Below are 14,579 nucleotides of genomic sequence, written 5' to 3'. Positions count from 1 at the left end.
GCATGCAGGCAAAATACCTCTGTACATAAAATAATACAATTTTTTAAAATGTAAACTTTACAGATGACATTCCTGGTTCTCTGAGCCTGTCCCAGGAGATTCCTGTATTGCAGTAAGAGTGGAAAGCAGCAATAGGAGGCTCTGAAGGAAAGGCCTTCCTTTGAACTAAGCAGAATCCTTTCTAGAGGACAGAGCTCTAGGGTGCAAGGACAAGTTGGCGGGGGAGAGGGAGATGGGTGTTCATCACATGTTTATAAACCTAACACTTGACTGAGGCAGGAGGACCACTGTGATTAACAACCAAGCGAGGCATTCCTTTTTAGTGCAGTCTACACGGTGAGAACTTGTCTACAGATAGCACCAATAACAAAAGAGGTAGTTGGATAGACCCTGAGATAGGGTACCCCACCGTGGTGACACCTGCCACAAGCTAGGAGGCTAAGGAGCAACCAAAACAACAGGTGACAGGACTGATTGTGAAGTGAGGTTTTACTCATGTCAAAGTATCTTGGAATTATTTTATAGTGTTTATAGTTATTCAGTATGATTCCCCATCTCAGAATTCAGAGTATGTATATTGTTGAACCACTTTGTCAAGCTTTAACACATCCTGTCAGTCTTTCAACTAATTACCTTTAACTTTGTTTTTTTTTGTGGGGGATCTTTTTGTTGTCGCTTTGTAGGCGCAGTTTTCCTGTGCTGACCGTCTGGTCCCAAATAACCGACTCAGAGGCTGAATATGAATTATAAATACTTGGCTGATAGCTCAGGCTTATTACTAACTAGTTCTTATAACTTAAATTAACCTATTTCTATTAATCTACATTCTGCCAGGTAGGTCGTGGTTCTACCTTTCCTTCAGCATATCCTGCTCCCTCTTTGTCTCCTGGCGTCTCTTCTGACTCCACCCTTCTTCACCCTAGTGTTCTCAGTTTGGTTGTCACACTACCTTTATCCTGCCTTGCTGGAGGCCATCAGCTTCTTTATTAACCAGTGGTAGTAATACATATTGACAGTGTACAGAAGGATTGTTCCACAGCATTGTTGGGTTTGGTTTGGTTTGGTTTAGTTTGGTTTTTTTGAGACCAGGGTTTCTTTCTGCAACATCCCTGGATGTCCTAGAACTTGTCCTGTAGACCAGATTGGCCTTGAACTCACAGAGATCCCACCTGCCTCTGCCTCCCAAGGGCTGTGATTAAAGGTGTGTGCCACCACTGCCTGGTTCTTTTAAGTTTTAAAATCACAAGGGATCATATTGTTTAATTCTTGCAATTATATTATGCCCTATTATAGTGATGAAATAAATATGAGAAGGCCTTCTGGTCATCCAAATAGCTTTTTTTTTTTTTTTTGCCATTGGGATATTATTTAAGAGCTGTTTTATCTTGATCTTACTAATAAATAATTACTTCCATGCATATCTTGTTCATACAGTTGCTGATGCTACAAATAAAAATGAGACCACAACATGACCCTCTTGCTTTCCACAGGTCATTGGGTGTGACACTTTGGGAACTCTTCAGTAATGCTGCTCAGCCTTATGCAAATCTTTCCGACCTGGATGTTCTCAATCAAGTCGTTAGAGAGAGGGACATGAAACTCCCAAAGCCCCAGCTGGAGCAGCCTTATTCTGATAGATGGTTGGTAGCTTCCTTCTGATTTGTAATCTACAAAAACAAGGAAGGAGTGTGGGGAGATGGCTTAGTCAGGGAGTGCCTGCCACTCAAGCAGGAGGATCCGAGTTCACAGCCTCATTTTTACATTATTCATGGTTGATCATGCAAGTGTCATGTGTGCATTAGCCTATCTCGTTGTCACCTACACTTGCATTGCACACATACTTAAAGTCTTTAAAGTAATAGTAAATAGAAACTCAGGGTAGGACTGTGAGTGTGAGTGTAGTGCCGGGAAGAGCCCTGGCCAGCACACACAAGGTCTAATGTTTGACAGAAAGTGTTAAACACATCTCTGCTAAATAGAGGAGAATGCAGGGCTACCACGATGGCTCGGGGTAAAGGTACTTACCACGAAACCCAGCAAGCATTTGGTTCCTGGGACCACATGGGGAAGGAGAGAGCAACTTCTCCAAAGAGCCCTCTGAACCAAATAAGTGCCATGGTGTGTCCCATTCCTGACTAAATAAATAAGTAAATGTTTCGGAAAACTGAAGGCGAGAATGTGGCAGAACCATTTCAGAATTCAGTGGTCTACAAGATTGGGCTTGTCAGCACCCTGCGATGGGGTGCTCATGGGATCCTGACCCTCCTTAACTGTTGATACACATAGGATTGGTGACCCAGGGAGAGGCAGTTCTCAGTGGTATAGCCACTGATAAGATACACAGAGTCCTGTAAGCAGCCCTAATGAACACCTTTGGGTCACAAACACACACATGAAAATAGAGGAGAGGCTAGTTGGGAAGAATGGGATTTATGGGAGTGGGAAAGGGCAAGAGAGGGTGGGGGGTGGCTGTGTGAATATGATCCTAATACAGTAGGTGCCTGTATGAAAATGTCATAATGAAACCCATTATTGTGCATAATTAATATGTGCTAGCCAGGTGGTGGTGCTGCTGCATGCACACCTTAATCCCAGCATTCGGAAGGCAGGCAGATCACTGTGAGTTCAAGGCCAGGCTGGTCCACAGAGTGAGTTCCAGGACAGCCAGAGCTGTTACATAGAGAAACCTTGTCTGGAAAATAAAAGGAAAAAAGTTAATATATGCTAATGAAACATTAAAACTAAATATATGCAAGCTAGAGCATGAATCATGTTTTTTTAAAAAACAATTTGCATGTTCTTAGAATGCTATCAAAACATTAACAAAAAAGATTTAGAACAGCAACCAAAAAATATATTTTTTATGAGGTTATTACAAGAACATGTGATCTGGCAGACAGCTTGTAACTGTATACTGTAAAGTGTCCTGCAAACAAAATCAAAAAAGAATGTGTGCATCATGTGTTCTTTCCTTTCCTCATGCACCATAATCACTCTGAGGTAAGCCCTTAACATGGCTGGCAGTGGTTGAGGTCTAGAAATCTTGGGGAAGGGCGTGTTGAGTTGGCTCTGAGGTAAGGTTATTCTTTACCTCCAGTCAGTGTGTCCCGTTCATTAATTGTCCATTGTGTGGCTCTCAGGTATGAAGTGTTACAGTTCTGCTGGCTGTCTCCTGACAAGAGGCCAGCTGCAGAAGATGTGCACCGACTACTCACTTACCTGCGGATGCAGAGCCAGCGGGACTCAGAGGTCGACTTTGAACAGCAGTGGACCGCTCTCAAGCCAAACACCACCAGTAGGGACACATCAAGTAGTGCCGCCTTCCCCATCCTTGACCACTTTGCCCGGGACCGGCTAGGTCGGGAGATGGAGGAGGTCCTCACGGTGACTGAGACCAGCCAGGGGCTGAGCTTTGAGTATGTGTGGGAAGCTGCCAAGCATGACCATTTTGATGAGCGAGCTCGGAGTCACCCAGACGAAGCCTTGTCGTTCTCCAGCATGTTCTTCCCAGTTGAAGTGTTTGAGAGTTCACTTTCAGATCCTGGCCCTGGCAAACAAGATGATAGTGGCCAAGAAGTCCCCCTTAGGGCCCCTGGGGTGGTTCCTGTGTTTGATGCCCATAACCTCTCTGTTGGAAGTGACTATTACATCCAATTGGAAGAGAAAAGCAGCAGCAACTTAGGGCTGGACTATCCACCTGCACTGCTCACAACTGAAGTGGATAACCCAGAAAGGGCTGGAGCTGAAGCACCCCAGCTCACGACCCTCAAGAACCTTGTGTCTGAGGAGCCCAGTCCAGATGACGATTTCTTCCAGAGCAGTGCCCTCCCTAAAGAACCCAGCTCTGCCGAGGACTCGCATGCAGCCAGCCTCCCTGGGAGCCCTTTCAACATTTCCAGTGACCTTGACAGAGCAGATGACCTGCCCAGTCACCAAAAAATATTTGATCTAATGGAACTAAATGGGGTCCAAACTGACTTTAAGCCAGCCACCTTGAATTCGAACCTGGATGACCCCAAAGACACTTGCCATCTCGACAAAGAAAAGTCCCGTAAACTTTTCGACCAGGACCCTCTGTGCTTATCAGAAAGTCTTTTGCACCAAGATCACTTTGATCCACTGAGTGTTCAAGAATTATCAAAAAACTTTTTATTTCTTCAGGAGAAAAATCTTCTGAAAGACTCGCTGCCTAGCAAGGAGCCAGTGAATGATCTCCAAACAGAACTTAAGAATGCAGGCTTTACCTCGACGCTGTTAGGTTCACCCCAGAGAGACTCTCTGAGTTCTGAAGCTGAGTTTCCTGAGACAACACTGGGCTTTCCTCTGTCACAGGAAAGCATGAGCAGAGAGCATGCAAGTACAGGTGTCATGCCTCAGGACAATACGTCACCACAAGCCTCCCCAGACGTGCAGATACCTCTGGCCTCACTCACAGAAGAAGCACCTTCTAATGGCCCCTTAGAGTCAATTCTGAGGCCAGGAGAAACCAAATCTTTTATAGATGTCAGAGTCCCTGAGGACTCCATCTGCCTGGCTGTAAACCCCAGCCCTATGACTACCCCAGATGAAACTCTTACTGATGCCAAAACTCATGATGAGGGTGATGAGGGTGATGGACCCCCAGACATCACTTGCCAAAACAAGGAGGCCTTGGATCTCAACAAAAGAGACTCCACTTTTGTGAATGATGGTCTTGCTGGTCAGGGTAGTATGGGAAGTAGTCTTCCAGAATCCAGACAGGATTTACAAAATCAGCCATTTTCAGAAGACCTTCTTAGTGGCAGCTCACTGGAGAAAAGCTCAGAAACTGTGGAGACTTTAAATGAGATCAATTACAAGGCTGCCCCCAAAGATGCAGCCTTGGCATCTGCCCTCTCCTCAGACTCCACCAGCCAAGATAGCCTCTTAGAAGACAGTTTGTTAACACCCATCCCCACCTCAGAGCAGTCTGTGGAGACACCAGATTCCCTGGACTCGGTGGATGTCCACGAGGCATTGCTAGAGTCCCTGGGCTCCCACACCCCGCAGAAACTCTTGCCCCCTGATAAGCCCGCAGACAGTGGCTATGAAACAGAGAACCTGGAATCTCCTGAGTGGACCCTGCACCCTGCACCTGAGGGCACTGCTGATTCAGACACGACTGCAGCAGGTGACAGTGGCCAGAACAGTTTGCCTCCCAATCCAGTCATTGTCATCTCAGATGCGGGCGATGGCCACAGGGGTGCTGAAGGCCACCCTCAGAGCTTCACAGTAGGCACCCAGAGTTCGTATCGAGACTCTGCATACTTCTCAGACAATGACTCAGAGCCAGATAAAAAGCCTGAGGAGGTCCCAGTGACATCTGCCTCTGCCTCTGCCCCGGCCTTGGTAAAAGGCCAGTCCCCACCCGAGCCTGTTGTTCCAGAGGAAAGTTCTGATGTCGGAGACAGCTGTTTGGAAGCCCCACAGAGCCAGCCAGATCAAAGTCAGGTGTCTGCTTTGCAGAATTCTTGTCACTCAGAACTACAAGAAATGTTGCAGCCCACACCAGCTGATGCTTCCAGAGAGACATTTCCTGTAGATGATGAGGCCAGCAGCCCCTTTAGTTTGCTGAATTCAGAACTTAGCAACTGTGATGACCTGGAGACACAGGAAGATCGCCCATGCACCCTGGCCTCTACCGGCACCAACACTAATGAACTCCTTGCATACACAAGTTCCACACTGGATAAGTCCATGTCCAGCCACTTCGAGGGCCCGAAGCTGAAGGAACCAGACATCGAAGGGAAGTACCTCGGCAAACTCTGTGTGTCTGGGGTGCTGGACCTCTCAGAGGATGGGATGGATGCTGATGAGGAAGATGAGAACAGTGATGACTCGGACGAGGACCTGCGGGCCTTCAACTTGCACAGCCTTAGCTCCGAGTCAGAAGACGACACAGAGCACCCGGTGCCCATTATAGTTAGTAATGATGATGGCAGGCACTTGCGGAGTTTGTTGAAACCCTCAGCTGCTGAGGCTATTGAGCAGCTGCCAGATGACTGGAAGAAGGAAAAGAAGGCAGTGACATTTTTTGATGATGTCACCGTTTACCTGTTTGACCAGGTATCTCAGACTTCTTTCTCTTTATATTGTAGAGAATTTCAAGAAGCTCAAGAAGGTGTGAAGCTAACTGTGGCCTGATTTGGTTCTGTTTTTAAAAATTCAGAATTTTCTTTTATGTATGTAGTGCTTGGGTATATGCGTTTGCATGTGTGTGTGGGGCAAGGTTGGTGTCGGTGTCTTCCTTGTTCACTTTCCACATGATAGAGAGGCCGGTTCTCTCACCTAACTCAGAACTCGCTGCTTCAGCTCATCTCAACCAGCTTGCTCTGGAAAGTCCTGGGATGACAGGTGCATCCTTCTCGGCATTTACCTGGGTGCTGGGGACTTGCGCTCCAGTCCTCTTGCTTGCTTGGCAGGTGCTTTACCACTGGTTTTGTTTTCTGGCTCCACAAGACACCCATCCTTTTGGTTCCATTGTTCTTCGTGCCGACTTCCCCTCACTGTATCATCCAATCCAATCCACCTGTATCATCATCACCTTCCAGCTTGAAGCAGTGTCCATGCCTTTGATGAGAAGCCTGTGTCTTGCCTCTCATATCATGGCGCTGAGATTCTAAGCCTTAGAAGTAACCTTTTCCTAATGACTGCCACCTGGGATGTGACGGCTTCAGCTTGTCTTGTCGCACTCGAGGCAGGCAGTGAAAGCAAAGCAGACGTCTTTGGCTGCCTCATGCCCTCAGCATGCCATGAGTTCAGGACAAGCACACTAGGCTCCCCAGGAGGGCATCATTCGTGTCATCACAGCTGTGGTCTTGTTCATTTTATTGATGGTTATTTACTTTTCTAAGACAGGGTTTCTCTGTATAGCCCTGACTAGAACGCACCAGAGCAGGCTGGCCTTGAACTCAGAAATACACTTTCCTCTGCCTCCTGAGTGCTGGGACTAAAGGTGTCCACTATGCCTAGCTTTGTGGTCTTGTCTTTTAATTGCTGTTGAGACAACAGACTATGGTAATGTGGAAGTCATCTGAGACTGGTAATGTTCCAAGAATCAGCAGAAATTAATTTTGTACAGGGCATTTGCATTCAGTTAAGGTAGAGTCCTGGGCATTCTTCCTGGATCTCCTAACAGAATTCCACTGAAATTAGTTGACCAAATTTTAGAATCTGACTAACACTAGGCACTAACACCCAACACTTGGGTGCAGGCCTAGAACAGTTGCTGGCAGGGAACTCTAAGAAACAGTGGCCAGCCCCTGCAGGGTGAGTCTGGAGAATAGGACAGCTCTTCTGCTTTGACCCTTGGTGGCTTGGTAGCTATACAGGCTTCTTGAAAATGAAACAGCTTATAACTGGAGAGCTCTCTTTCTTCTCTCTCTCTCTCTGCATACACTTGTGTCTGCTCACAAGTAGAAGTCAAAGGTCCATGTCTCGTGTCTTCCTTGACTGCTGTCTTATTTTTTGAGACTAGGTATCTAATTGAATCAGGGGCTCCCTGTTTTAAGAACGCAGCTTTAATTAAAAACAAAACTTCTGTGTACCACTTACAAGCCTGGATCCCAAAGAGGTCAGAAGAGGAATCCCCTAGAACTGGAGCTACAGATGGTTGTGAGCTACCATGCGTGGGTGCTGGGAATCAAACCCAGGTCTACTGGAAGAGCAGCTAGTACTTGTAACTGCTGAGCCCCAGATACCTAACTTTTAACATGGATGTGAGGGATTGAACTTGGGTCCTCGGGCTTTCATGCAAGCACTTTACCACTGAACCATCTCCCCAGCCCCTTCCTTCCTCTGTGTTCTTTGTTTGTTGGGTTTTTTTTTGTTTTTTTTTTTTTCCCAGGGTTTCTCTGTGGTTTTGGAGCCTGTCCTGGAACTAGCTCTTGTAGACCAGGATGGTCTCAAACTCACAGAGATCCGCCTGCCTCTGCCTCCCGAGTGCTGGGATTAAAGGCGTGCGCCACCACCGCCCGGCTGTTTGTTGGTCTTTGTAAGCTTTGAATTACTAGTTTATGTGGATGTTGATGGATCCCAGGACTTGGGCTGGTAGTATACTGTCACTGCCATCTATCCCTAGTCTTTGTTTCTGAGACTTGTATGTAGCTCAGGCTTCTTGAACTAATAGTGCTGCTGCCTTGGTCTCCTTAGTGCTGGGGTTATAGATGATAACTGTCACATGTGGGCCCTGAATTTGTTTCTTGAATCAGATTATGATTAAGCTTTCAAGTCATAGCACCCAAGAGTAGTTCCCACTATATGCCAGAAGGTACAGGGTCCTTGGTGTCTTTGATACTGCTTGTACTGTTTTTTTTTTTTTTTTTCTCAGTTCTCAAAGCTAAGCCCTTGGCTTCATCTTGGCCTCTGGGAGGTAGCTTCTTAGGGTCCCACAGTGGAGGCTTCCAGTTCCCACTGTCAGCCTTTGTCCCGAGGATGCTGTACGCTATCACCTTCCTTCTTACCAAGCTTCTCAGGGCTTGGCTACAGGCCAGCCATAGAGTGTGCGCCTGATTTGCTGAACCCTAGGTGGCCAGCAGCAGATCAAAAGTAAGCAAACAAAACCCTTTCATTTACTGCTGCACGTGGTGAAAAAACACACCTGACTGAGCCTGACCCCTGGGTGGGCCAGGTGACTGTCTACCTACCTCCTGCTGCTTCCACGGTTCTTCCCAAGCCTGACCTCCAGAACCATCCAGCCAAGATGGCTCCTAAGACCAGAAGAGAACCTCCCTTTCATTTATTCGTAGAGTTGGTAAGGTTTGGGGCTCTCTGGTTGCTTTGTTTAGCTCTACTGTTTGGTGCTGTCTTTGGCTGGGATTTCAGGGCAGTGGCTCGATGGATGACTAGGGAAGTGCCTTCTTCCTCGGGGAGCTTCTGGAGACACTGGAAGATATGTTAGTCTCTTCAAAGAATGGCTTTGCCTTCATGATGGTTTTTTTTTTTCTTTATTGTTTTCTCTTTTCAATTTCATTGATTCCTGCCTCATCTTTAGCATTTCCTTCTACTCGCTTGGGTTTATTTTGCTTTTCATTTTCTAGTTTTGTTTTGTTGTTAAGGAATATGGGTGTTTTGTCTGCATGTATGTCTGTGTACCACACGCACACAGTGTCCACAGAGACCAGAAGAGGACATTAGATTCCCCAGGTACTGTAGTTACAGATGGATGTGAGATTCCATGTTGGTGCTGGGAATCAAATCCAGGTTCTCTGGAAGAACAGCCAGTGATCTCCAGCCCCTTTTTTTAGATTCTTAAGGTAAAAACTTGGGACTTGAGACTTTTTTTTCCTATTAGACTTTAATGGTATAAATTTCTTTTTGCTGCTATGGCTACTTTCCACAAATTTTAAATACATTGTATTTTTATTTTCATCCAGCTCAGATTGTTTTCCCATTTTCTTTTAAGATTTCGTCTTTGACCCATCAGAGTCTTATATGTATGTTATGTAATTTCTAAGACTTGGAGATTTTCTTTTTTATAATTGTTATTGCATTTGTTTTATACATTTATTACACTTTTATTTATTGAGTATATGTGCACTTATGCCACAGTGTACATGTGGAGGTCAGAGGACAACTTGGGAGAGTTGGTTCTCTCCTTCCACTTTGTGGGTCTCCAGGCCATCAGCCTTGGCAGCAGGCACCTTTACCTACCGAGCCAGCTGGCTGACTCCAGTTGGAAATTTTCTTGTATCTTTCTAGTATGAACTAATTCTATTTATGGGGGCTAGTGAGGCGATTGCTAGGATTATAGGTGTTTGCCCCCGTGCCTGGCTAATATAGGTGCCCAGGGTCTAAACTCACATCTTCATGCTTATGTGGCAGCACTGTCTGGACTAAAGCATCTTCCTAGCCCCTGAACGTCTGTTTTCAGTGCTGTGCTTGGGTTTAGGTGTGTCACTTGCCTCTGCTCTTCCCATTCCGTCTACTTCCTCCGGAACAGAGTGTTGGCGGGTGTTCGTGTACCCTAGTGTTATATACTTCCAGGGAGTTCATCACGTTTATTTGGGTGGACTTGGAATCAGTGTTTCTCCTCTTCAGCTAGAGTATAGAGTGTTGCTTACTGTCCCTCATTCCTGACTGTGTTGTGTACTTTATATCTCCATCCACTGAAAAATCTCATCAGGATCTGGGGGTGTAGCTCAGTGGTAGAACACTTGCCTGGCTAAGACACCATGACCAAACAAACAGACAAAAAAATAGTGCAGTGTATTTTACTTTCAGTCGTCAGACATTTTAAGAAATTCATGAGTGTGAGCTAGGGGTGAAGCTTGGTTGGTAAAGTACTTGCCTAGCATGCATAAATACCAGCCCCCATAAGATGGGCATGGTGGTCCACAAACCATAATCCCAGCACTCAGGAAGTGGAGACAAGAGGATCAGACGCTCAAGGTCGTCCTTGGCTGCACAGCTAGTTGGAGGCCAGCCTGGGTGATGTGAGACCTTGCCTTAACTAACACACACACACAGTGGGGTGCACGCAAAGGCTAGCAAGATAGCTCACTAAGGAAAAGTGCTTGCTTCCAAGCCCAGCAACCCAAGTTCAGTCCCTGTTTCCTACACTGAGGAAGGAGAGAAGTGACTCCCACAAGTTGACTTCCGACCTCCACATGTGTGTCATGGCATATGCAGTCCCATGCACAGAGTAAATGAATAAGTATACAAAAGCAATCTGATAGTTTTTGTGAAAAGAAAGAAAAAACTCAAGGCAGATGGTTTTATATTCGATTCTGTCTCCTTTTGTTCTGTCTTCAGCGCTGGTTCCCGGATTCCTGTCTGTGTCTTGTTCTACTTGCAGAAGTTCATTCAACTTTTCTCAGCTTCTCTTTCCCCTGAACCCACCGACAGCCGTTTCTTCATCGCATCCTTACTGCTGAGGATGTTTTCCCTGAGCATAGATTCTGAGTCGACAGCTCTTTTCCGACAGCATTTGACCTCACCATCTAAATTCTCTTCAGATAATCCCAGTGCTTGTGACCTTTGACACCTGTGTGGATCATTTCTTCTGTGAAGTGAGGTTGCCCTGGCTCCTTGAAGACTGGGTCACTTTAGATTTTGTGTCTTCCCGGCATGCTACAGGGCATCTGTCATTTCAGGTTGATGGGGAGTATTGATGTGTTTGTCTTAGGCCTTCACAGCTGGCTTCAGGCCGCAAGCAGCAGCAGCGTCCTGTGGGCTTCGGTAGCAGTACTAGTTCCTCTTTCGACTCCGTGGCCTGGTGCTGTGCCCCTGGCCGGGCTGGAACTTGGTGGCACCCTCTCATCTTGCACCGTCCAGTTTTCACAACTTTGCTGTGTTGTTTGGGGTCAGCTCTTGTCTAGTTGCTTTTCTAAGCTCCTCCCCTTGATGATAGCCCTGTAATCCCAGCCTTGTCCACCCTCTTGGTCCTCCAGACAGAAAGTTGGTGCCCAAGTCTGCCACACAAGAAGGGAAATCGTATACAACACCAGGGGTCCTCTTCAGAACCAGCCATCGGATTGCATGGAGATGGGGTGACAGGACAAGGAAAGCAAGGACTCTTGAGTTGTCCCGCTCTGAGGGTTAGAAGGGCCCTTCCTTTACTAGAATCAGAACCAAAGGCTTCTCCAGCAACCCTGTCCAGGCGAGGGCATTCCAAAGGCAACATGTCTGCCATGCAGTGCCAGCTTGGTGCCACTCTGAAGTCTGGGCCTCTTCCCTCCTGCATCTGCTTGTTTGTGTTCTTCTCGGAGGTTTTAGGACTGTTGCACATGCCTTATACAGATGCCTGAGGTACATTCGAGGGACCGGGTATGGCTGGACTTTGCCATATGTAGTGGCACAGACCTGTATTCCCATCATTCAAGAGGCTGAAAGGATCAAGAGTTGATGCCAGCATGAGCTAGCCCTGGGGTTACATAGTAAGATACTGTCTTTTAAAAAAAGGAAGAGGCCAAGTGATGGTAGCATATACCTTAAATTCCAGCACTCAGGAGGCGGAGGCAGGTGGATCCCTGTGAGTTCAGGCCAGCCGGGACTCACTACAGAGTGAGTTCCAGGACAGCCGGGGCTACATAGAGAAACCTTGTTTTGGCCGGGCCGTGGTGGCGCACGCCTTTAATCCCAGCACTCAGAGGCAGAGGCAGGCGGATCTCTGTGAATTCGAGTCCAGCCTGGTCTACAAGAGCTAGTTCTAGGACAGGAACCAAAAGCTACGGAGAAACCCTGTCTCGAAAATCCAAAAAAAAAAAAAAAAAAAAAAAAAAAACCTTGTTTTGGGTGGGGAGGGGAGGAAAGAAGAAAGAAAAGAAAAATGGTGCTGGAAAGAACTTGTCTTGCTGGTGCACACCTTTAATCCCCAGTGATTAAAGGAGCCTGAGAGAGGGGCTGGAGAGATGGCTCAGCGGTTAAGAGCACTACCTGCTCTTCCAAACGTCAATTCCCGGCAACCACATGGTGGCTCACAACCATCTGTAATGAGGTCTGGTGCCCTCTTCTGGCCTGCAGGCACATACACTGACAGAATATTGTATACATAATAAATAAATAAATTTAAAAAAAAAAAAAGGAGGCTGAGAGGTGGGCACATGTCTAGAGTTTGAAGCCAACCTGGTCCACATAGGGAGATTGTGTCAAAAGGGTGGTGGGGGTCAGGACTGGAGAGACGGTTCATGGGTCCTTTCGTGTAGGACCCGGGTTCCCAGCATCCATTTGGTGGCTCATAATCATTGTAACTCTAGATCCTGAAGGCCTGAGGCCTTCTTCCTCATGTAAAGTAAATAACTCTTTTTAGGACACCTCATCTGATGAGTCTGTCAACCTGGGTGTGGTTAGAGAGTGGGCTCTGAAAACTAGAATATTTGTCTGGCTTTTCAGGAAACTCCCACCAAAGAACTGGGGCACTGCGGAGGAGAAGCACATGGTCCTGGACCCAGCAGCCCAGCAGCAGCATCAGGCTCACCCTACCTGGGCAGGTGCATGAATTCGGAGAGCTCCACGGATGAAGAAGGTATTTGTCTGTGCTGTGTTGATCAGTTGCAAAAGCTGGGGAAAGGAACATTATTTGGGGAGTTGTTTTGTTGTTTTGTTTGCTGGTCTCTGAGACAGACCTCACTCTGTAGACCAGGCTAGCCTGGAATATAAACAAGCTCCCCCTCTTTGCCTCTAAAGTGCTGGGATTAAAGATGTGTGCCACCACGCCTGGCTAATGCTAACATTGTTGGAAAGAAACATAACTTGTTTTTAAATGCCCCCTGAAGAAACACACTCCCTCTGTGTTTCTGCTCTGCCATCTGTTGGCCGATTGTGCCGCATGCCCTGGGCTCCCTCTCCTTATCAAGAATTGATTGCATAAGGTGATAACAGGGTGATGTTCTTACTGCAGGTGGAGGCTTTGAATGGGATGATGACTTCTCCCCAGATCCTTTCATGTCCAAAACAACAAGCCTTCTGGGTTCCAAGCCTTCTCTTCAAACCTCCAAATACTTTTCTCCTCCCCCACCGGCCAGGAGTGCGGAGCAGAACTGGCCACATGTGTCCCCCTGCTCCAGGTTCTCCATCTCTCCTGCCAACATTGCCAGCTTCTCTCTCACACACCTCACGGACTCAGACATTGAACAAGGAGGTAAGAGGAGCCCTGCATGTGCTGGGGGCGGGGCCATGGCAGAAGCTTGATGGCTTTCAGCCAGGAATGCTCATCTATCAAAGACCCAAAGGAATGATGATTTGATGCTATTTAGTCTTTCCTGAGTAGATTATTCATTTGCTTGAAAATCTCAGTTTGTGGTGGGGTGTGGTTCCTCAGGTATACTAAGCATGTTGTTCCAACGTTAAGGTACGTCCCCTTACTAGAGTTTCTAGGCAGGTGCTCTACCAATGAGCCACACCCCAGCCCCTCACTGGGGGATTCTAGGCAGGGGCTCTACGACTGAGCCACACCCCAGCCCCTCACTCGTTTACCACTAAACTTCATCCCAGGTCTCTTCTTACTCTGTTTTGTTCTGTTTTTGAGACAAAGTCTCACCAAGTCACCCTGCCTATCTTGTATCTAGTTTGGCTTTGAACTTTGAATCCTTTTTCCTCAGATTCCCAAGTAGCTGAAATAACTGGCCTGGTATATCTCTCACAAGCTGGACAGTGCATATGTGGCCATGCTTCCCACATTCAGAGTCTCTCCCAATGCTCGTTTCTGTATAGCCCCGCTAGCCTGGCCCTAGAGATCTTGGAGGTCCTGGAGAGGGCTGTTTTCTTTCCCCTTTCTGCCAGCCCTGCTTCCTCGGGTCACACTTCCCTCCCAGAGGAGCACCCTGCACAGGCACCCGTTCTGGGCACGCTTGACCTGTGGTTTGGACTGGAGCCCAGGCTCTCCGTCTCTTCCCTGGCAGTGTTGATTTTACCATTAAGTCTTGGTCTCCGTGCGATACCAGAGGTCAAGCTGGGAACTCACAGCAGGGACCAATTTGAAGGAGCAATACCTGAACATATGGGCCTCTTTCCCTATACCAAGATCGAAAGATAAATGTTAATAGGTACATTTTTTATTTGAAGTTTACAGATCAAATAATAAATGTAGGATATAAAGTGCTTTTATTTGTTTACATAGTTTT

General features: G+C 46.9%; 1 protein-coding gene across 2 annotated transcripts in view; it reads left to right on the top strand.

Moving 5' to 3' along the window:
- Positions 1 to 14,579, top strand: part of Lmtk2 (lemur tyrosine kinase 2) — a 94,419-nt gene that overhangs the window by 76,015 nt on the left and 3,825 nt on the right. For both annotated transcript variants that reach the window (XM_057764478.1, XM_057764477.1), the window contains exons 10-13: positions 1,491 to 1,640; positions 3,141 to 6,084; positions 12,850 to 12,982; positions 13,358 to 13,597. In XM_057764478.1, coding sequence (XP_057620461.1) covers positions 1,491 to 1,640; positions 3,141 to 6,084; positions 12,850 to 12,982; positions 13,358 to 13,597 — 3,467 coding nt within the window. The remainder of the gene's footprint in view (positions 1 to 1,490; positions 1,641 to 3,140; positions 6,085 to 12,849; positions 12,983 to 13,357; positions 13,598 to 14,579) is intronic.

This window comes from Chionomys nivalis, chromosome 3 (assembly GCF_950005125.1).
Source record: "Chionomys nivalis chromosome 3, mChiNiv1.1, whole genome shotgun sequence".
Classification (NCBI taxonomy): Eukaryota; Metazoa; Chordata; class Mammalia; order Rodentia; family Cricetidae; genus Chionomys; species Chionomys nivalis.
The sequence above is the reverse complement of the archived record's forward strand: the minus strand, read 5'-3'. Positions and strand labels throughout refer to the sequence as shown.